Source organism: Microtus ochrogaster, assembly GCF_000317375.1.
Source record: "Microtus ochrogaster isolate Prairie Vole_2 chromosome 14 unlocalized genomic scaffold, MicOch1.0 chr14_random_1, whole genome shotgun sequence".
Classification (NCBI taxonomy): Eukaryota; Metazoa; Chordata; class Mammalia; order Rodentia; family Cricetidae; genus Microtus; species Microtus ochrogaster.
In genome coordinates, this window is record NW_004949096.1 from 7,151,722 (window position 1) to 7,174,396 (window position 22,675).

The following is a 22,675-nucleotide window of genomic DNA, read 5'->3' on the forward strand; positions in this document are numbered from 1 at the left end:
CCCCATGAGCAGAGTCTGCTGTGGGTGTCTCCTACCCCGTGCCCCATGAGCAGAATCTGCTGTGGGTGTCTCCTACCCCGTGCCCCATGAGCAGAATCTGCTGTGGGTGTCTCCACCCCGTGCCCCATGTGCTCAGAGGCTGTGTCAGGAGGACCGCAGCTGGAGACTCACAGTCCGTGATTATTTCCCTGGATCCCAGAGTTGTGCTTTCTTGACCCCCTGGGTTGTGTTACTCCTCAGGCCCCTCCAGGAAGGGGATGTTGGGCAGAAGAACATCTACCTCCAGTAGTCCCTTCTCCATATTTGGCTTTTGTCTGTGGATTTTTGAAAATCCTTTGAAGAAAAGGTTCTACACCCGAGCTCCCTGCTCAAGAGCCCTGTGTACAGGGCCCCGTGTTCCTTTGAGCTTTCCTCGATGTTTCTGCTCCACCCACCCAGGGCGGACAGATCCTGGCATTTCGGGCCTCGCACCATAACTCTATGCCAGGAACCATTCAACTTGTCTGCAGCCAGATCATTGGTGATGATGGTGATTGGGCAGATGGGGGTGGCCAGGAGGCCATTTCAGGGCATCCAGCTGGTTTCTGCTTGATGTATTGGAACTGCTTCCTCTGGGAGAAGTAAGATGTTGCAGGGTAGGGAGGCGGAGGCCTGATAGGGCAGGGCAGGAGCTGTGGTCACGTGAGGACAGCGATGGCAGGGGCAGGGGCAGGGGCAGAAGGTAGCTGTAGCAAGACTCCTTTTTCACTTCCCACCTTCATGTGACCTCTCTGTGTAGTGGGCTTACCTCAAGCCTGGTCGCACGCCTGTCCACCTCTCTGCAGTGCCCATGCTCGTGCAGCTCTTGTGTCTCTGTGGGCGGCTTGTCACTTTCATATTTTCTCTGAAGTAGTCTCTTCTAATGGGCATTGGTGTTTCCCCTTTTTACAGATACGTAATCCGCGGGGATGATGAAGAGTGGAACGAAGCTTTGAGCAAAGCTGGGCAGAATGCCTCCATCGTCAGTTTGAAAAGGTGAGGACCTGTGGTGTCCCCACACAATCCAGGGGGCTCTGTAGCTTTTTCCTGGGAAGCAGGAGGTGGAAGTAAATGCTTCAGTCGGTTTCCTGGTTCCCACCTGCCTCCCAATTCCCTGGGGCCACCTTGGTAGCACATCTGGGCAGCATTGTACGCCTGATCTCTTTCCTGGACTTAGCACAGGCCAGGGCTGAGCTCTTGGAGCCAGCCTGAGCTAGCAGATCTGCTGCTGTGTCCTGAGGCTTTGTAAGCCTGGGGCCTGTGGCACAGGGGCCAAGCGTTTCCATTGCTCTACGCCAGTGAAGATAGGACCAGAGTTGGGTCAGATGTGTCTGCTGCAGCCTATCATTTGAGTCAACACATTGTCCTTCTTCTAAGCAGTGGTTCTGAGTCCTGGGTCTTAGAGGTCTTTCCTTCTTGTTGCTGCTTCCCATAACAAAAATTAAAAACTGAAAAGGATTTGTTTGAAATGAATAATAGTATGGGTTTGGATTTAAGTTTTTTGACTGCGGGTTTCTTTTTCTTTTTCCAATGCTGGGGGTCAAGCCCAGGGCTTTGTATATGCTAGGCAAGTCCTTCACCACCAAGCTAAGCCTTTTTTTTATTTTATGCAAATTGGTGTTTTGCCTACATGTATGCCTGTGTGAGGGTGCTGGAACTGGAGCTATAGACAGTTGTGAGCTGCCATGTGGGTGCTGGGACTTGAACCCAGGTCCTCTAGAAGAGCAGCAGCCAGTGCTCTTAACCTCGAGTCGTCTCTCCAGTCCCTCCCGACTCCCTTACCCCCCAAGCTAAGTCTTGAGAAAGACATGCTTCTCCTTTGGCCAGCTCTGGCATACTGAGCGTGAGGGGGCCTCTGCAGGACTGTGGTACCCTCCTCCCTTGAGCCTTCTGAGAAGCAGAGCATGTGCAAGAGGCAGCGAGTGGTAAAGGCAAAGAAGGGATCAGTATTAAAATGAAAACAGTTTTTTGACTTCCTTGGCCACCCCAGGCATCCTGAGGTCCGTGTGTCATCTGCAGTGTTGAATTTGCAGACGGTGTGTTCTCGCACCGTCAGGACCAGCAGGAGAGTCCTGTGCCCAGGGATCGCCCCACCTTCTCCACAAGTCACTCTGGCACTTTGAAGGGGCCTTCGCCTGCTGTCAGCCTGAACTCTGGTTTGAAGAGTGTGACAGATGTATTAGGTTCCCGCGTGTTCTAGCTATGCCCGGGAGCAGCCTACTGTGGAGAATCTTGGCTGAGCTCTGCTCCCACTGGGACTGCCAATGAGGACCTCATGAGTAATCCAGCCCATGTGGCTCATGGACTCGGGGCTTGGAAGGAAGGTGGGGAGGTGTAACTGGAGGTTTCTCTCCTGCCCGCTGGTCCCACAGCCACTTATGAAATAATGGGAGGCCTAGTATTAGTTATAATTGTTTAGCCAATGGCTCAGGCTTCTTCCTGGCTAGCTCTACATATAATAAATAATAACCTGTGTATCGCCATGTCCCCGTGGCTTCCTGGTGATGCTCCGGCATCTTACTCCTCCGGTGGCTGCAGGTGTCTCCCCTGACTCCACCTTCTTTCTCCCTGTATAGTTTGGCTTTCCTCCCTGGCTATATTCTGCCCTGCCATAGGCCAAAACAGCTTTATTCATCAGACAATAAAAGCAACCCATATTGACAGCGAACAGAAGGGCATCCCACATCAGTGAGGTGAAGTGCTTAGTCTGTCCTTGAACATTCTTGAGGCCTGCCTGCCCCCCCCTTTTAAAAAAAGAATTTTATGAGTGTTTTTGCCGGCATCTATGTATGTATCTGTGTGTGCCATATATGTGCCTGAAGCCTGTGGAGGCAAGAAGAGGGCATTAGATCCCTGGAGCTGGAGTTGTAGATCTGTGCTGTTAATGCTTTGTTTCTGCCTCTGATGGTGTGGGTTTTTCCTCCAGCGACAAGAAGAGGAAGTTGGAAACAAAACAAGAACCCAAACATAGCAAGAAGTTGAAGAAGAGAGAGATGAACAACAGAAAGGATGCGAAACTGAAGCGGAAAAAGTAGTGAGACTCGGAGACCTGGACTTCTGAGCTGTGTTTGGCCGGGCCAGGCAGCAGCATGGACAGTAACAGAAATGAGTCTTCATCGGAGGCAGGCCTGGCTCTCACCTGTGTCCTCCATAACTGAAGACCCCCCAGTCTGCTTAGAACATGGTGGCTAGGGCAAGTCTGGCATTGCCAGAGCTGTCACTCCAAGCCAGGGCCACAGTTTCGCTTTGGGCCAGGTTTTCTTTCTTTCAGACTTGTTCCCACTTAGGGGATGCTGTGCTCGTTCCTGGCCTTCTGGACCCTTCAGTACACAGCTCCTCGTGGAGTGCTCTGTCTCACTGCAGGCTGTTCCAGCACCCTGAGGCCTGCTCTTGTCCCTTCTGTTCCATTCCTGGCTGCAGTGGGTCTGCTGTCCTCAGTGTCCCAGGAACGTCTGAGCCCCTCAGTGCCTTTTGGTTGCCTCTTCATTAGGAGAGACTGTCAAGAGAGACTCGTGCTATAGAAGTGAGGGGGGGACAGAGTATCTGTCTATTTTTAACAAACGACACCATAGACTGTTTGTCTGTGGTGCTTATAAAATCCACGTCTGTGAAAGCTGCATGTTTCCCTGTTCCTTCTGGTGACTTGTGACTGCCAGATCCAGTGGAGGCCCAGGTGTCCAGGCCATGGTGTGTTGTGGAGCTAGAGTTCCAGTCTAGGCACCTGTAGGAGATGTCACAGGTACCCAATGACACTGTAGTCACCTTGAAAATTAGCTGCCTTCGCTGGGTCCTACAGTTCATTCCATTAGAGACAGAAATGACCTGGTGGCTTCACACATACCCTGGCCCCCGTTTAACGCTGTCTGCACTGTTTGTTCGGCACTCGTTGGCAGAAGTAGACAAGGAGGGAAGCTTCTGGACCAACAGCTGATGAGTATGTGACTCCCCTGTGGGAGAGACAGCCCACCCGAGGGCTACACCCCTACCACTGTCTGCAGGGGAGCTTGCTGAGGAGCCAGAAGAGGGAGGGGTCTTTTTCACTGTTTTCTTGGGTAGCCTCCCTAGCCTACTGTTCATGGAGGATCTGAGAACAGGGCCAGAAACCAGGATGCAGTGCTGGCGGAGAAGAGTTGGGCAGCTTGCACACCCTGCCTGGTGTCCACTGGCTCTATCCAGGCTGCGAGGCCAGGCCCACGTGAGCTTGGCCGTGGCTCTACCCTCTTTGAGATCTGGGTACTGTGTGGTTCAGATGTCCCCTGTCCTCACTTGGAACAGTGAGGAGGTAAGGCAATGGTTAGGAAGGCTTTAGTGGATTGACTTGAGAGTAGGCCATTGTAAAAGCCTGCTGTGCCTTAGGTAAGCCTTCTTGTCACACGGGAATCCACCCTAGAGTCACCACGTCCTCATCAGATTCTGCCTCTCAAGCTTGGACTTAGAGAATTAATTCTCCTCCTCCACCCCCTCTCCCACTCTGTCTCTCTCTAGTTTTTCTAGACAGGGTTTCTCTATATAACCATGGCTCTCTTGGAATTTGCTCTGTAGACTAGGCTGGCCTCAAAATTGAGAGATCCACCTGCCACTGTCTCCTTAGTGAAGTTAATTTTCTTTAAAAACTATTCAGCCTGGATATTGATAAAAAATGACATGTGCTTCACCTTGCTCCTGGTTCAAGTGGGTCACAGTTGAGTGGTGGTGACGACACTCATCCCAGCCATGGGGAACAATGGCTTGGGGGTGGGGAACAGGAGGAGCTGCTTAGAGCAGTGTCAGACTCATAACGACAGTGGGTCCAGTCTGCGTTCTGGTTGTTCTTGGGGTGATGGAATTATTGGCCATATTCTAAAATAAGCCTGCACACACACAGGTAAATTTTATTCCTTTGAGAGGTCTCTGTTACTGAAACTGGAGCTAGACTGGCAGCCAGCAAGCCCCAGTGAGCCTCTCTCGGGCCCCCACAGTACTGACTGGGGCTACAGGGGGTGCACATGGCTACACCTAGCTTTTTACATATGTGCTAGGATCTGAGCTCAACAAATGTCCCATTGAGCTATTTCAGCACCAATAATATTTTTAAAAAATGATTATCTTAAATATTCATTTAAAAGTGTGCTTATATATAAGCCTAGAGATTGAACCCCTCAATTAATCCTCCTATCGCCTCTGCAGAGAAACTAGTTAAGAGCCTGATTGTAAGCACACCCACCTTTTTAGCTCAAACAGCTCCTGCAGGTGGAGTGGCCAAACCTCTCCCGGTCCATCTTCAGGGTGGTACCGAGGACGGCATCTACTCTTGTGGCCCCCAGAGGGCGGTGTGGTGCACTGTTGAGTCGCGCGCGGACTGAGGCTCAAGCCACTCTGCCTGGCCTCCACTTCAGCAGAGCTAGGAACTGTGCCGTTCCTGGAGTCTCTGTCTTCTTCCAACTAGAGTTCCAGGACACTACTAAATGCTAGCCCTTGGGCTCAGTTCCCGGCGATCTTAAGAAGTGGGAGGATGGGTGGTATATTTAGCAAAGATTCCTAGCCTAGGCTGGCCTCGAACTTCCGCTCCTGCCCTTATACCAGGTGCTTCTCATCAGACCATGCAGTGTGGAGCTGGGACAAGTCCACAAGCACTTAGGTAGCTTCTTCATCTCATCTGCAGGGAGGGTTCCGGGGCCGTAAGGTCAGAAAAGGCCACTGGTGTATCTTCCCGGTCTCAGCTCTGTTCTTGCCCAATGGCACATACGAATTTTCACCTGCCTCATTTCCCAGCTGAAGAAATTGCCCATCTAAGGACAGTCAGACTGGCCGCTGGGTAGGTGGGTGGATGCTATGAGGTAGCTCTGTTGTAGGGTCTCTCTGCCCAGTGGCACAGACTTAGCTCAGGCTCCCCCATGGCCCACTGGGGCTCCTCTCCAGCTCGGAACTCTAGGCAGTCTTACCAGGAACAGATTTCACGGCCATTGTTAATGTGTGTTTATTGTTGATAAAACCATAGTCCATTTACAGTAAGTGACAACATTAAGGTATAGTTACAGTATCATACAATATTACAGCAATAAAATACCACTCATTCTTTTGTACATCCAGCACAAGCAGCGAGCTGAAAATATTTTCCAGGATTGCAAGCCCCAGGGGCTTCTGATGAATAAATAGTTTCTAAGGTAGCTGTTCTTGATGCTGTCCCAGCGTCTGTCCAGAAACAGGCCAGAGGATGGGAAGCCACGACTGAGGGCAGGCGGGGAGGGGACAGCCCTTCTCTTCCACCAAGGCCCTGTCCTTCATGCCCAAGAGTCACAGATCCCAGTAAGAAGTGTGCTCCTGCGCTCCAGTCCTGAGTGAAGGGAGCCTTGCACTCGAGACCACGGGAGCACTGCTGCCCGAGCCTGCAGACACGAGAGCTAGGTGGGCGGTCGACAGCCGCCTCTTTCCTTTGGCTGCTAGCTGTAGCAGCGAGAGCTGAGGTCCCTGCGTTCCTGTACTATACCCCATCACACCCTCAACTCAGATGCTCTGAGCTCAGACTCCAAGTTAGTAGTCTTCACAGACAGGGGCCACCAGCCCTTTCAAAGGCACAGCTTGGGGGACAGGATTTGGAAAGCCTTTCCTCTGGCATTTAGGAAAACATCCCAGCCAGGCAGATGGGTCAGCTTGCTGCTGAGCCACTGGAGAAGAGAGGACACAGGGTAGCCCTCAGGGTGATGTCACACACCCTGCCAGTTACTGGTTGAGCAACAGTGAAGTGGGCTTTTTGCCCACCCAAGGATCAGTCAACACCACAGAGGGTTATCTGGGGAAGAGCAGTAAGCACCCCATGAGCCTCCCTCCTCTGGAGGTGCCAAGGGCAGCTGTGTTCGGCCTTAGCAGACCTTTGCACACCCACAGACAGCAGTCACCCTCCACCCCGCCTCACACCCGGGAGGTGACGTAGACAGAATGCACTCGCTCGGCCAGGGTGCTCTGCAGGTCCTGCAGAGGGTCCAGGCCCTGGACTTTGCTGCTCCGGCCATAGATGAGCTGCCGAAAGGCGTCCTGCTCCAGCAAGGCCTTCATGTGCTTGAGGAAGAAGCCCTCACAGAACAAGGCCAGCTCTGGGGCGTTGTGGATCTGTGGGTAGGGAGAGAATTGGGGCCCATGATCTTTGTTTACCACCCCCAACTTCAGATGTCTCCTGCTCACAACAGGGCTCAGCCCTGACCTAGGAAGATGTCCCTGTCTGCTTCTGGAAGCCACCTTCCCTTCTGTGAGTATCTCCCGGGGGTGACTGGTTCAAGTCTCAGTTGGTCACCAAGGCCTATCCTTTTCCTTACCTGTGTCACAGGGACACCTGTATTGGACAGCTTTCCTAAGGGCAAGGACTGTGCACTCCCCAGCACAAGGCCACAGGTCATGGGCAGTGACATAAAGCTGTGCTAATTCAACAAGTACCAAGCACTGGCTTTGAGTGTGGCCCTGAGCATGGGTGCTGAGGTCCCTCTCAGGCATTCTGGGACAGGGAGGATAAAACCCAAGGAATCACGGAGAGAGCCAGGTGGATAATAAAAGCTGTCTGAGGCCTGGGGACACCATCTGATAGAGACACAGGGCTGGCTAGTCTCGGGAAGTGCTCTGAGCCCCGGGGCAGGAAATGAATGTAGGCTCTTGGGAGTCTTGTCAGGTCCACCATGGGCTGGCTTCTGTTTGTTTGCACACAGCCAGTCACCTTGGGGCCTGAGCGCTGTCAGTGCCACCAGTGACCAGGGACTCCGGCTGGGGCTTTAAGCCCACCCAGCCCCTCTGCTGGCCTTCAAGTGGTCTGGCCACATGCATTTCCTAGCCTGTGCTGTGAAGCGTGGTGGGCAGTGGCTTGGTGTCCCCAAACCTTACCTTGGCGTATTTGTAGGTGTTGACTGCGCTCTCCACGCTAAGGGTCTGGGAGCACAGGATCTCACAGTGTCTCTGCAGGGCATCCAGCTGGAACAGGTTGGCAGCTGACAGCAGCTAGTCAGGGGATAAAAGCAGGAAATGAAAGCTTTCTCCTAAGCCCCAGCACCCAGCCCTCCTGTCAGACTAGTCTGAGAAGAGATGGCGGCCTTGTGACGGTCCTGCTCTAGGCCATCTTGGTAGCTGGGGTGTGAGAGGTACGGGATGGGTTGTGAGCCTGAGCTATATGCCTGAGACGCAGGTGAGCAGGAGGCTCAGCCATTGTCTGTTCCTCCTGGACTGAACCATCCAGCCAAGTGTACCCTTCTAACCACAGGCATGGCCAAGGAAGCTGGGCTTGAGGGTGTGCCCAATTTCTGGTCTCTAGTAAGTGCCCTTACTTCAGGTGATAATAGGTCTCCACGTGTATCTGAGGTCAGAGCGGAAGATCTGGAGGATTCTGGGCTGCATACCTGCAGGATGTCTGCAGTGGGGATCTCCATGGACTCTGTTCCTCCATAGTAGAGGTACTGCATCAGCATCTGCGGTGGAGGAAGAGGACCTGTGTAAATGCCACCCGTGTGCTACCCAGCTGTGCTGCCAACTCTGACCCTCTAGCATCCTGCCACGACAGCGAGCCTGCCCCTTGAAAGCCCTGCAGCCCAGGAGGGAAGGTGACTTGTCTCAAGTCACCCGGGGTTCTGATCCCCAGCAGGGTTTTCCTACACTCTTCCCCCCCACACCCTACAGAATGCTCCTTGCTTCTTTTGTACATGTACAGAATTTCAATATGAGCCAGGTGTGCTGGTCCATGCCTATAATCCCAGCATTCAGGAAGCTCAGATGGGAGGATTGCTCAAGTTTGAGGCCCACCCTGAGCCACACATAACAGGCCAGCTGGGGACACCCCGTCTCAAAACAAAACAAAGGTATAAAATAGATTCTACATATGGCAGGCGTGTTGGTACAGGTCTGTAATCCAGCGCTGCAGGAGGATGGCAAGCTCGAGGCTAGTCTGGTCTACAGAGTGAGACTCTCAAAAGCCAAACGAGTCTGATTGGTGCTAAGGGGCCCGTGTGCGGGGCTGACTGTCTAAGCAGACCACGTTTTGAGACCTTGGCAGATCGCCCCAAGAAAGAAAGTGCTCACTTTGCTGCCTGGCTGAGACCTGCCTGGGGCTCTCAGGAAGTGGGTGCTGGGATTCCATGTGCAGGCCTAGGAGTGGGCAGCTACATTGAGTTCTGACATTTATGTCACAAATACCGCCATTGCTCTGGAACCTGGGGAGGTTCCCAGTTGGAAAGAGGGAAACAGTTCTCTCTGGCTGGCTGAGGAAACAGCCCCAGCAAGGCGCTGGCAGGCATGTGAGTAAACAAGGCTCCAGCAGGCACAGTCAGAGTCTGTCAGGCCCGGCCCTGAGGCTGGAGAGGCACCAGAGGGTCTAGGAGAAAGCCCGACAGCATGTGGGCAGCTCAGCCAGGTACTGGCAGGCTCCCATCGGCAAGCCAGGCTCCCACGGCTTCTGTAGCCCCAGCTGGAGCCTGCACAGCCACCACACAGTAGCTCATTAGTGTCTGTGCCCTGCGTGCCGCGTGTCTCCTCGGCCACCAGGACACAGTCTCAGACCTGGTATGCTCACTCAGTTGGGACAGAGGTGTATCAGCTCTTCCGGGATGTAGCCTAGCAACAGAGTGCTTGTCTAGCAAGCCGAAGGCCCTGGGTTTCTATCGTACTACAAAAAGAAACATCTCCGTTTTTTTATGCCACTGATAATGTTGGAGTGCATGTATCAAAGTGCCTTTTATATGCTGGAGTATATAATTAAAGGTGGGCCCAGGGGATCCATGGGGTAAGGCAGGTAGGAGTCCGGGGCCAGATCTCATTTACTGGCTCACACTGTATCAGGGCCCAGCAACGCATCCAGTGTTTCCAGGCCTCCAAAACCCTGGGCCTCCATGCTGACCAGCTCCTCCACAAGAGGAGCTGAGGGTTAACAGTTCCAAGGCCCATGTGTACCAGCGTGTTAGGCCCCTGTTCCCATTTGTCCTGGCTCAGGTGCCCTTCCTCAGCTCCAAGGCCGAGTGTACACACATCTCCCTATCTCTCCACCAATCCCGCGGCTCTCCAGGACCAGCCTACACCTGAGCACAGCTCCCTCAGGTTTCAGTCATCTGCACTTCTGGGCGACTTGGCCAAACTAGCTTCTGGAGCTGTCCTTCCCCAGGGATGAGAGAGAAGGCCTCCACCCGCAGGCCAGAAGCCCCCGGTCTCTCCTCGCTGCCTCCAGCCCCAGTCACTGACCCCCAGGTCCTGTCTTCCCTCCACGTCCCACTGATTTCCCATCTAGTAGCTGAGCTTTCATCTAATTCCTCCTTTGCCTTAGTGCCTGTCACTTTCCAGCTGTGCCACCCTGACCAGCTCTCCACCCGCTCTGACTCCACACCTGCCAGGAGGGGAGCAGGTCTTGGACTAGGCTCTGAGGCTTAAATGAGGAGCAGGTGAAATGCTTTGAACTATGTCTAATGAAGTGTCTGGTGAGCTAGCGCGATTGTTCGGTGGGGAAGGGTGCCTGCTCCCACGCCCGACGACCGGAGTTGAAGGCCCAGGACTCACACAGCGGAAGAAGCGAAGCCCTGCATACAGTGGTGTGTCTTCCCACTGCGCCCCACAGGAAATAACTTAAAAGCCAGTGTCGGTGATCAGCGCCACCCTGCAGTAGAGCTCCCTGGGTCTGGGACACTATGTGTCTGTCTGAGGTCTTATCAACTAGCTGCTGAGACCATAGCCTGGCTGTCACTTTTCCAGGAAGTAGACTGTCTATATTCGCTGACAACAGTCACAGCCCTGTCTGGCTGTGGTGGCCCCATCCTCTTGAGTCCTCTGTCCCAGAGTGGCTAGTGCCAAACCAGTGACTAGAGAGTAGGTTCAAGAACCAAGCAGTGCATTTTGGGAAGCTTTCTGAGAGTCTCCACTGTGGTCCACTCTGACCTCAGGCACATGAGCCTCCTGCTTCCGCCTCTGAGGGCTGAGGTTCTGAGTGCTTGTCACCATACCTGGCCTTCAGTATGGTGGCACAGTGGGCCAGCCATTTTAGATGGTGGCTCTCTGAATGATGGAGGTAGACATTCTGGGATCTCTCCCATGAGCTCTTACTCTGCCCGGGGCAAGGCAGGACCAGCACTACCTACCTGATACCGCTGGGCCTCCGTGTGGTCATTGCCATGAAGGGGGTCAGAGCTAGAGGCCTGAGCACCGACACCTCCAAACATACGCATCTGGGGACCAGCAAGCCCCATTTTCTGTAAAGTACTTCTTGGCTGGGACCCCAACCCAATCTCCAGCCCCTCCTCATATGCTGGGGTCCAAAGCCGGACTGGCTACCCATGCTTTTCCTATCTGGCCAGCAGGATTGGCATGGATTCTTGGGGAGGGGGCAGCCTGCACCTTCACTACCTAACGGCCCAGGTCACTGCATTCCCAGTAGGCTTCAGCAGCTCACTACAGAACGAGGGCCTACACGCCGCAGGGCAGCATGTGTTCATCCTTTACGTCTGTGTGCAGGCTACCTGGCCTCCCAGTGGGTCAGTTTGGCTCGGGAAGACTGGGGGATCCCTGATTTGATAATCACACAGGCCTTGGGGACAGAGCGACCAGATGGACAGGCCCAGGATGGGCTGCACAGAGGACTTCCAGTCTGAGTGCAGCCCTGAGGCCCACGTACCTGGAAGATGTGGTACTTGATGTCGCTGATCTCAATCGTCTTGCTGCTGTCCCCGTCTTGCTCTGATTTGTTGGTCATTAAGGTCTTGAACCTGGAACAAGGAGACCGGGTGGGGCTTGAACATGGGATCCATTGCTGTGCCAACAGCACGTTCACTGGAGCCGCTTCTGGGACCTGGAACACTAAAAATGACCGTCCTGTTCCTAAACTAATGTTTGGTAGGTGACAGTTTATATCATCCTGCATGGACAGCTGGGGCCAGCTCTGTTCTGTCCCTACCACCGCTCCCCACACAGTGGCCCGAAGCCTGTGGTGAGTGCTGGCTCTTCATTCCGAATACTTCTGTGTTCTGACAGACAGCTGCAGTAACCCAGCAGAAAGCAGCCCTTGGAACTCCCTCTGCGTGCTGGACTCTGCTCCTGCTGCACCCGGCCCGTCCACAGTACACTCCAGAGGCTGGAGGGAGCTCTGTTACCATGGGGCAGAGACTATCATGTTCCCTTGGTCCCTTTTCTCCAGTACTCCTGTCGCCTGATGTAGCTCTTTCTTCTACAGTAGATGGAACAAGGGTTGGAAGTGAAACAGTTCTGAGGAAGCCCCTGAAACCTAAAAAATTCACATCGTCTCCCTAAGTTTACATAGGCAGGCAGCAATGATTCCTGGGAAGAAGAGACTGGGCAAGTCAGGCCAGGAACTTCGGAGATACAACTTCCATGCTGGGGTTGACTCTGGGGCATCATGTTCCTGTGAGTACCACCACCGCCCCTCATTTCACTCAAACACACACACGAGAACCCCCTCCCCCACCCCCGTTCTCTAAGCTAGACTTAGGAGGAACCATCCATTGGCGTGCTCTCTGGGAGGATGCATGCTCGTTTCCATCTCCCCAGGAGGACTCCTGACACACCTCAATGCTGGAAGAACCGCACTGTGCCCCTGGGGCTGGCGCTGCCACCCAGGCTGCCTACCTGTTAGACGCTGTCACCAAAAGGACTTTGTGTGCATAAAACAGCTTTCCTTCCACTAGGAAGGTGACATCCGACATCTCCTTGTTGTTCAGAAAGTGAGGATCTGTGGGTGGGAAGACAGAGGGAGTGGGAGGGTGTCCGTCTCCAGGGTTTCTAAGAGGGCTGGGGGTGAACATAGGGCACAAAGCAAGGACTAGAGAAACTGAGGCTCGGGCCTTGGCCCTTAGACACAGGAAAGGAGGCAAGCGCGATGGGGAGGAAGGGGGGACAAGCCCGAGGGGGACGGGCCCACACCTAGCCTGGCTGGCAGGGTCTTCCGGATCTCCGGGATGCTGGGAATGGGGCTGCTGCCGTAGCAGTGTGTGAAGATGGCGGCCAGCTGCTGAAGGACGGAGTCGTTCTGCGGGGAGAGGGGAGGGCTGTCAGCACATACATGTGGCTGCCGGTGGCTGGAGTTACAATCAGGCTCCTTTCAGAACCCCAGGCCAGGATCAGAGCAGCCGCTGCTGTTTGCTCCTGCTGGATCTGACTTGGCCAGAACGGACCGCCACTTCATCTGTGATGTCCCAAATGGCTGTCTTGGCTGGGCTCCAGCCTGGACTGCCATGGCCTCTGCCCTCTGGCAGTCATGCAGTGTGACTCTGGGTGTTGGGGAGGTGTTTGTCCATGAGCCTGGGGCTGCCTGGGGCTGTCCATGTGTGGGGGGGTGTCTGTGCATGTAAATTGATACGACAGCCCTAGGACCTGGAACCCGGGGCTCTGAGCCCGGGGTCGGGCAGTCAGGCCCCACTCACTTTGCTGGTCTTGAGGATGTCAAACATGAGCTGGAAGCCTTCTGTCACCAGCTCCTCGTTGTACTCCTCCTCCTTGATGGAGCTGAAGTCCCTCAGGAGGCCCTGCACCACCGAGTACCGGGACTGTGAGAAAGAGGTCCGCAGGGACTCTATCCAGATGTGCAGCTTCCAGGGGACACCTGGCCGGAGGGAGAGAAGGGCAGCCGTCATCCCCTCCCGGTAAAGCACAGCGTGTAGACCACACCTTTTCCAGGGTGGGCTCTGCCTCCAAGCCCCACGGCATTGGCACCTTTGCCCAGCTGAGTGCTGCAAGCCCCTGTGCTGAGCTTTGTGGATAAAGCTGGATTTCCTGTCATCAGGCCCAGCTGGCGGGGCACAGAAGCTTTGGCTTTTTTTTTCATCAGATGACATGGAGGAGGGGCTTCAGCCAAGCTCAGGGCCTACTGCTTGTTGGCCCCGAGAATTTATTTGCTGAGAAGAACCTGTTCGGGAAAGGTGACCCAGAAAATATGCAGGGCACTCGAGCAGCAACAAAAGTAATTTTGTGGTTGGGGTCACCACAACATGAGGAGCTGTATTAAAGGGCCATAGCATTAGGAAGGCTGAGAGGCACCACTCTAGGGGTTGGCCTTTGGCCCAAATAATGCGGCCATGTCTTGTGCTCTAGCTGACATCTTGTTCTTACACAGAGGTGGGAAGGGAGACTCGGGGAGATCACGTGGTGTACAGCTAACAGGATCTGGTTCAAGTCCATCCAGCTGACTAGCCTCCCCGGAGAACACAGAGCCCCCAGGCTCAGATCCCAGGGTTAAGAGCCGGCTAAGCAAGCAGACACCAAGATCTTTGTAATCTTCAGGGTCCTGTAAGGACTCCTGGTGGTCCATCAGAGAGGAGAGCAGTGGGCCTGGGAGCAGCAGCCTGGGACTCCGCGAGCAGTGGAGTGACTTTCCCATGTGCACAGCCTTACCCAGTGCTCTCAGCTCCATGGTGATGTCCACGTAGCCATGCTCGGCGCTGTAGTACATGGCTTCCTGCAGGGCCTTTGTGCGGGTGCGGCTCAGCCTCACGGGCCCCTCGCTGCTGCCCTGGCTCGACGTGTCACTTTCTTCCACACCCTCAGCCAGGATCTCTTCGAGGGACAGCACATCTGCTTTAGCCTGCTGCGGCTGAGTCAGGAGCTTCCGTAAGACGTTCCTGGAAGCCAAGAGGTATCAAGATGAGCCCCGAGGTCCCCAAGATGGATACACAGTGCCCACCTGAGCTATGGTCTAGAGCCCTGTGGCTACGATGGGTTACTTCAGCTGAGGGCTCTCAGCATTCCCCAACCCCAGAAGTGATGGGGGTAAGAACCCCAGCTTTTTTCTGTCCTGGTATGACTGGAGTCAGCTTTGCACTTGGCTGTATGGTCTCAGGCTGTTCTACCTCTCTGAGCCCTGGTTGCCTTGCCACCTTAAGACAGGGCACCAGGGTGATCCTCTCCTGGAGCTGGTGCCAGTCGGATGCAAAGGCAGCAGATGCACCATGAGATGCACACGGAGCATGGCACAGCAGCCGCTCCTCAGTAGCCTACCCCACAGTGAGCAAGTCTGCCAGCCCCTGCTGCATTCTTCCAGTACATTAGTGGGGAGGGTCCGGGGTCTGGAAAAAGGTGCAGGGGCCAGCACTGCGGGGTAGGGCATGGCAGGGGCACATGTCTGGTGGTGGTAAGACACCCTAACTTGCACATTGGTACCTTGCCCGTCGGTCTTCCTTTCCTGTTTCCTTCCCTGTCTTCTAGTAACCTCCTCTCTTGTTCCCCTCTGTGCTCCATCTCCAATACTGCCTAATGGCTCTGGTTTCAGGCACAAGGCCAGACAGGTCTGCCATCTGTTCCAGGAGCTACCAGCAGCCTCTTCACAGCTGACCCATGCTCTGAATGGAAACCCTGGGGTGTTCTAGAAGCACCACAGGCACTAGAAAAACAGCATCACCTTCACAGAGGTGTGATCCTAGGTGGCCCTGGCAGCTACAGGACTAACTGTTCTGCTAAAAAAGGAATGGGCTGCCCCAACATGGGAGGTGCAGGTCCCAGTCAGTGCCCATGTTTCAGGGCCCAGCAACTCATCCAGTGGTTCCAGGCCTTCAAAGTCCTGCCTGGTTGACATGCACTTGAGCCCTGGCTTCAGGAGATGTCACCAGGCCTGGCTCCTCTGCAGCCTCTGGAAGCCCAGGCTCCTGAGAGCACATCTCAGTGCTCCTGGTTAGGGCAGGCACCCCACAGTTTGTACCTGTGGCCATGGGCAGCCGAGTGGCTGAAGCAGTTCATATCCTCGTGGAGAGAAGAGGCCATGCCATTGGCTTCCAGCATGCTGAGGAGGGGGTCAGCGCCCCGGCTCAGTAGCAAGCTGACCAGCTCATAGTTCCCTGAAAGACAGGCAGCAGCGAAAAGTTTGATGGGATAGCATCTGAGTAGGGCAACCAAGATGGGGCAGACAGGGTCTCCAAGATCTGGTCCTCGGAATACGTGGTGATGGTGGGGGCACAGTGACAAACGGGGGTGATAATGATGTGAGTGTGAGGTATGAGAAGGTGACTGTGTCCCTACCACAGGCCCTACCTAGGGCCTCAGGAGAGGAGGGCTCCCTGTTCTACTGGACCCTGTGCTCAGCAAGAACCCCCTCCCAGTAGCCTAGAAGGAGCCATCTTAAGGGTTCTCAGAGGTAGCATGTAACTCAGTGACCAGCCAGGGTAACAAGGCCAGAACATCACAGAGATGTGAGAACCTCTTGATCAGGGAGCAATGGACCTACCAGCTGCAGAGGCCAGCTGCAGGGGCGTCTCGGCATAGCTGTCTTCCCCGCCGTTCACTGCCGAACCCTCCACGTTAGCACCAGCATCCAGCAGCAGCTGTCCGGGACAGGAGAAGGCACTAATGAGCACAACGGGGTGCCTGGGGAAGGGTGGGGTGCCTGGGGAAGGGTGGGCAGAACCTGCAAGTCTCCAGACATGCGACCAAGAAATGGCTCACACTGGAGTCTTGGGATGCCTGGTCACCCTTGGGGAGCTAGCATCGTCTCCACGCATGAGGCCATGCACCAAAGCCCCTAAACTGTGATGACCTGCAGCTATGCTTTCTCTTTGCAAATCTTTCCCATCAATCAGCTTCAGGAACCTTCTGGAGGACAGTCAAGTATCACCTGACATCCCTGGATGGAAATGAGGTCCTGAACAGTAGCAGGTATAAAAAGCATGGGGTACAGCACTGGCCACTGACTAGAGAGGCTTGAGCCCTTGTCTTCCCTATCTACAGAGTGGGGGAGAGGACTGCCTGGCAGCATTCCTGACATTAAATGATATGATGTCCAACCCACTGAGGGCTCATAACCAGCAGCATTTGGGCTCCTCCCTGGAGAGGTTCAGCAGCTACCCAGGCTGGCAAGGGGTGGGGAGGAGCAGAATGTCGCAGACTGGTTAGGAGTGCAAGTTTTAGGAGTGCTCATTCTACTTTGCCAGGGGTCAGGGGAGGCAGGGTTATCTGTTCCCAAAGGGTCTGCCTTAGGGCAGGGGTGTTGTCTGCATTCTGCTTGCTTCAGACACTCCCAGGCTCCTGGAGACACACACCTCAAGTCTCTGATCACCCCTCCCTGGCAACCAGATTCCAGGAGCCCAGGTGAGCTCCACGCTCCCCTGTAGGGCGTGGGGCACAGGGACAGCCTGTATCTGCTGGAGACTCGTCCGTCAGAAACCAGATATGCCCGCTGCTGGGGCATGGCAGTGGGGGTGGAGACCTGCCTGCTGGATGAAACTGGGCACCAGGCCAATCCAGGGCACAGCCCACAGCCTGGACTGAGGCTGCAGCTCTGGGAAGATGGTAACTACAAAGCCTGGGTACAGTAGCCAACTGGTCAACAACCACCTACAGAGTGTTGGCTGCATGCCAGGCTGTGCTGCCTACTGCAGGTGAGCTGACTGGGTTACCCACAGAGACCTTGCATCCTGGAAGAGGAGGAGGGGGTGGTGCCCACCCAGAGGCAGCTCTGTGAAGTCCTGCAGACATTACTGACCAGAAGTCCTGTGAACTGTCTCATCACTGGTACCTCCTTCTGAACCATCACCTCACTGTGATGCCAGCCTTAGCAGCCAAAGCAAGGTGGGCAACACCGAGGCTTGACAGATACATGAGTTGTGCCATCTGTCCTTTCTCAGGAACTGGGAAATGGGGGGGGGGGGACAGGACTGAAGGACACCAAGATGCAGAGCCAGCTCTGAGGGAAGAGCCTGTGGCCAGGACAGGATTGGAGGTGTGAGATGGAGAAGGCCAAAGTCCAGGTCTTTTAGGACTACCTGGGAGAGACACTGCTTGAGCCTGGATCTCCTCTTTTTACAGGTGAGCTTTATCGGGCAGGTGGACCCTGGCTGCAGCAGTGTCTCTGGCCAGGGTTAAGCCTGGGGCCCAGCCCAGCTGGCGAGCTGTGGCACATGCCGCCCCTCCTAGGAGCTCACCTGCACTACAGAGATGTGCCCATGCAGCACTGCAAACGTCAGGGAGGTCCAGTGCCTGCTGTCCGGGTGGATGGAGGGGTGCCTGGGAGAGTTGTTCGGAACCTGAAAAATATACCAAATCATCACTGTTTCCTGGCATGACATGTGACCCGCCAGAGCAGACGACACAGGATGCGAGCGTGGCGAAGTTAACAGAAGTGCAGCTACGTTTGCCTGGTAATGTCTGCTGAGAGCACTGGCGTGGACAAGGTTCAAAGGAAAAGGCTGGGTGTCCATCTGGTGATGTAGACCGTCAGCAGAAGAAGACAGAAGGGGAACACTGCATGTGTTGGAAGGAGCAGAGACAGGGACAGCCAGGGATTAGCCTCGTGATAGAGGACAAGGGCTATGAAAATGGAATTATGGCCATTCCCTCTACTCAACTTCAGCCCAAACCCAGAGGACTGCCATCTCTCTTCTCTTGGCCTGCTTTTAAAACAGGGTTTCCTGTGTACCACAGGATGGCCTCAAACTTGGGATCTTCCTCCATAGTTACTGAGTGCTGGGATTACAGGCATGTGCACCATGCGCGGCTCTTTCCTGTGGTCTTTGTGCACATGTCTAGTCTAACGAGACACATCTACTGAGTACGTGTAAAATACCACAGCAAGCCCGGCTGCTAGAGATCTTGGAGTGGCCTCTCACTGGGTGGGTCTGGGGCAAGAGTTTCTTTTTACCTGTATATCTAAGTTGGCCCCAGCATCAATTAGCATCTGGACCATGGCTTCATCCCCAGCAGCACAGGCGTACATCAGCGGCGTCATACCCTATGAATCAAAGGTGGATGCTAAATCCCCAGAGACAGAACACACATCACATATCCCCCCAGGTCTCTGCCCAGCTGCTCCCAGGGCCAAGGACACTGGAAGGCGAGGCAGGGGGCATTTCTACAAGCACCATGGACAGCATAGGGGTGAACTAGATGGCCACATGGCAGGCACTGCAGCCAGATTCCAGGGCCAGCGTTTTCTTCTCTCTGCTTCTGTGTCCTCATCTTAGAGTGAAGAAATAGCGTGCACCCCGGGTAGTTGCAGAAGGGTCTCAGCACACACACAGTGCTCAGTACGTACGGAGTAGGCTTGCAACCCTAAGTGAGAGCTAACTAATAGCGTAAGTGCACACAAGAGCCCATCACGGGCCAGCGCCTGGACTCCCTGCAGGAAGTGGCTCCACTCGGCAGCACCTCATTCAATCACTGTGCTATTCCGATTGGGGGCTTCTACTGCTGTCCTCATGGTATGCATGAGGGGCAGAAAGGGGGAGCTAACTGTCCAAGGTCCTGTAACAAACAGGACGTGGGACCTGGATCAGAACCCAGGCCTACATGAACTGCTAAAGCTTGTGCTCAGTGGTGTCTCTGTGGAGATGCGCTTGATCACATCTTGTGCAACGAGCAGTCCGGAGAGTACCGCGAGCTGTGTCCATTCGCTCACTGCATCTACGTGGGCAGTTAGCGGGGCTGGGAGTCGGATGGCAAAGGCAGCGGTGGAAAGTGCATTCCACAGCTGGATCCTGGCAAGCCTTTCTCTAGTGCTCTGTGATATTATTTATTAGGTTATTTGTGTGGAGGGAAGATCTTCTTAGCTCATAAATCCTTGTCTAGTTCCTGGAGATAAGGAAATGGCTTGAGATAATCCTGGGGCCAGTGGCCTGTTTAGCTATGCATCTGTCTCTAAACGCCAAGGCTCGGGGAGCGACAGTGCCGGGCATCTACAGAAAAGACAGCGGCAGCGTGACGGGAATTTGGCTTTGTTCCACACTCCACACACACACCAGGTACACAATGGCTTTGTCTCCACACTCACACACACACACACCAGGTACACAATGGCTTTGTCTCCACATGTCTGTACATATGCAGAGCATAAAGCAGGCCAATGGCTGGAGAAGAGCAACTGCTTTGGGGGCTGTTACTACCCTCACTTGGGCACACAGGGAGCTGAGAGAGCAGATTTCAGGGCTAATCGCCACCGCATTGACAGCAATGCAACAGCAGTGCTAATCATACTGAAAGAACCACAGTGAAGCTTTACTAACGCTGAGGGTGCTGGACAGAAAATTCTCCCATTTGTTCTGCACACAGGCCTTGCTACTCCACCTGAGAGGTGAGGAAAGCCAGGCAGGGTGGCAGGCTAACCTGTCAGATACCTCAGCTGTGACACAGTAGACCAAAGGTGCCCACAATCTAAAGCTTAAGTGCCTGGGCATCAATGCTGCGCTCCCTGAGGAAGTGGGCATCAGGAAGAAGGTCAGTACAGAGGCCTTGCATCTGCGCCTGTGTGGGACTAGCCTCAGCCTAACACTGACCGCTGACACTCCTCCCTCTGTGGCTCCTCAGTCACAGCCCGGCAACCCTTGCTTACAGTTGCCTCACAATTGCCTTACAGTGGCTTCCCTGGGTCTGAGTTCCCTGTTCCTCCTGCGGCACCAACCCTGCCTTCCCTTCAGGCTCAGGTTCAGCTCCACACAGCACTCCAGGCCTCAGCTGCTGCTCAAGCCTGTGCTGCACCGTCGTTTCATCTGAGGCCAGGACTTGAACCGCCATAGTAACCAGACTGTCCCTGGGCTTCTGGGTGGGCTTCCAGACCACACGGTGCCAGCTGGAGCACAATAACTGATGCCCGTAGTGGGCACGAGCTGGAGGCAGACTCCTTAGAACGGTGGTTCGCAACCTTGGGTCCTCACGTTGTGCTGACCCCGCACATAAAATGATTTTGTCGCTACTTCATAACTGCAATTTTGCTTCTGTTATGAATCATAATGTAAATGTCTGAACCAGTGCCCTGGGGGTCGTGACCCAAGGCCGAGAGCCACCGCTTTAGCGTCTTCAGCTGTCCCTTCTGGAACTCAGAGCTCACTCCCCGTACTTCCTGCCCTTTCTCCTTATTTTGCTCTTTGGTACTTCTCACCAGTGTGTTCTTTATTTATGTTTGTCACCCCTCCCTTCTCTTCTCTCCTTTGGTGACACAGCTCAGCAGTAGGGTAGGAAAATATCCAACTACTGAGCCACATCCTCAGCCTTGAATTCACTCCATAGCCTAAACTGGCCTTGAACTCGTGACCACCCTGCTACAGCTTGCTGAGTGCTGGGACTCCAGTCGTACCATCCCCCCTGGCTTATATGCTTGTTTCTTACTCTCCCGCCAGTGTCACCCATGAAGACGAGGTTTCTCTGGGGCTAGTGAGTGGCCAGCGCACACTCTCATTCGCATGCCAGAGATTACGGCTTGCTACCGAGCTGTTTCCCCCGGACCCTTGCTCAGCTCTGCTTCCTCTAGGACAGCTGATTTGCTAGCCCTCCAGCCAGTGAAACAGAATCCATCCATACTACACCACGGTTGTCTGGGAGGGATGGGGGTGCCCAGGCTAGCCTTCTGTCAGGAGCTTGAAGCTCGGAGCTGAGTCTCAGTCGGCTTCAGAATGCAGGGATTACAACTGTTTCTCCCACCCTAGCAACTGTCAGTTCAGAGGCGGCCTCCCAGCCTACCCTAGAGGGATTCGCAGAAGGTACCTGGTCATCCATTGTGTTCACCCCATCCGGACCCAGGGCCTCGATGGCCTGGCTGATGAGGTCTGTTCTCCCACAGTTGAGCATGCGGAAGCCCAGGTCCTGGTTGAATCTTTCAGTAGCAGCTCGAGCGTCCAGCCTCCGGAAGGAACTGAAGCAGCATTCGGGTCTGCCCAGGAGAGACCAGGAGGTGTGTCAGGAGCGCCGTGACACGAGGCCCAGCGGGCCTGGTGGGCATGGGTGGGAGGACTGGAGTGTGCACAGATCACCATGATCAGCCTTGCTCTGTTCTTGCTGCAGAGCAGTGGTTCTCAACCTTTCCAACGCTGTGACCCTTCCACACGGTTCTCCAGGTTGTGGTCACCCTAACCATAAAATTATTTTCACTGCTACTTTGTAATACTTTTGCTACTGTTCTGAATTGTAAATATTCTTTCGGAGACAGAGGCTTGTCAACAGGGTCATTACCCAGAGGTTGAGAAGCACTGCCCCGGAGCATGCAAACCTTGGTTTCCCTATACATAGCTTAAGACAGTGGACTGAGTACCTGAGACCTGTCAACTGCCAGGAAACAAACTCTCGGGTCAAAATAACCCATTAAGGGACTCGACCCCCTGAGCCTCCCCCACCCCCAGGAGGAGGAAGTTCATCCTGGGCCAGTGCCTGAGCACTTGGCCGCCGCGTGGTGCTTACACAAAGCAGGGTAACCTTTGGCCCTGAAGTGGGCATTGTGGCCAAGGTCTAGCTTTTCCCTGTGTCTCTTCAGGTTGCTTAGTAAGACCCCCAACACAAACACAAGACAAGAAAAGGTTTAGAATCCCACGAACAATCAACCCAGCCTACTAAGGCCCATCAGGCATACAACCTGTATCTACACAGGGCACACAGTCATCTAAAAGCTCCTACCCAGGTCCTTTAATTAGGTCAACGTGGGTAAAATTCATGTCCAGAGCATGGTTTGGGCACAGTCAGACAGCAGAAGTGCAAGTCACTTCTCAGGTGAAGGATGGCCATCAGGAGCTCCCCAAGAGGAGCTTTGGCAGCAGACCTGTCTATAGGCGGGGATTCTGAGGGAGAGCATAAAGAGCACCAGGCTGGGGACCATATGAACCTGGTCTCAGACTGAGGCACCTCTGTGGACAAGCCACTGTACCTTCCTGCTGGGCAGGCTTCCTCTGCAGTATGGGCATTAGTGTCCTCTTTAAAGTTGTCGGGCATAAGGCAGAACTCAATACAGGAGTTGACACAAGGAAACCAGAGTGAA

At 54.4% G+C, this 22,675-nt stretch overlaps 2 protein-coding genes across 4 annotated transcripts in view; one reads left to right on the forward strand and one right to left on the reverse strand.

Annotated features, from left to right (window-relative positions):
• Positions 1–3,632, forward strand: part of Nat10 (N-acetyltransferase 10) — a 45,029-nt gene extending 41,397 nt beyond the window's left edge. For all 3 annotated transcript variants that reach the window (XM_013352727.2, XM_005364078.2, XM_026787749.1), the window contains exons 28-29: positions 931–1,014; positions 2,945–3,632. In XM_013352727.2, the coding sequence (XP_013208181.1) occupies positions 931–1,014; positions 2,945–3,053 (193 nt within the window). In that variant the 3' untranslated portion in view covers positions 3,054–3,632. The remainder of the gene's footprint in view (positions 1–930; positions 1,015–2,944) is intronic.
• A 2,326-nt stretch (positions 3,633–5,958) lies between these two features.
• The window catches only part of Abtb2 (ankyrin repeat and BTB domain containing 2), a 158,216-nt gene continuing 141,499 nt past the window's right edge, over positions 5,959–22,675 (reverse strand). The window contains exons 5-17 of the mRNA XM_013352758.2: positions 21,415–21,580; positions 18,581–18,670; positions 17,865–17,966; positions 16,172–16,268; positions 15,650–15,785; positions 14,350–14,576; positions 13,383–13,561; positions 12,883–12,988; positions 12,589–12,691; positions 11,621–11,711; positions 8,373–8,441; positions 7,864–7,977; positions 5,959–7,104 (exon numbers count right to left, since the gene is read on the reverse strand). Of these exons, the coding sequence (XP_013208212.2) occupies positions 6,907–7,104; positions 7,864–7,977; positions 8,373–8,441; positions 11,621–11,711; positions 12,589–12,691; positions 12,883–12,988; positions 13,383–13,561; positions 14,350–14,576; positions 15,650–15,785; positions 16,172–16,268; positions 17,865–17,966; positions 18,581–18,670; positions 21,415–21,580 (1,678 nt within the window). The 3' untranslated portion in view covers positions 5,959–6,906. The remainder of the gene's footprint in view (positions 7,105–7,863; positions 7,978–8,372; positions 8,442–11,620; positions 11,712–12,588; positions 12,692–12,882; positions 12,989–13,382; positions 13,562–14,349; positions 14,577–15,649; positions 15,786–16,171; positions 16,269–17,864; positions 17,967–18,580; positions 18,671–21,414; positions 21,581–22,675) is intronic.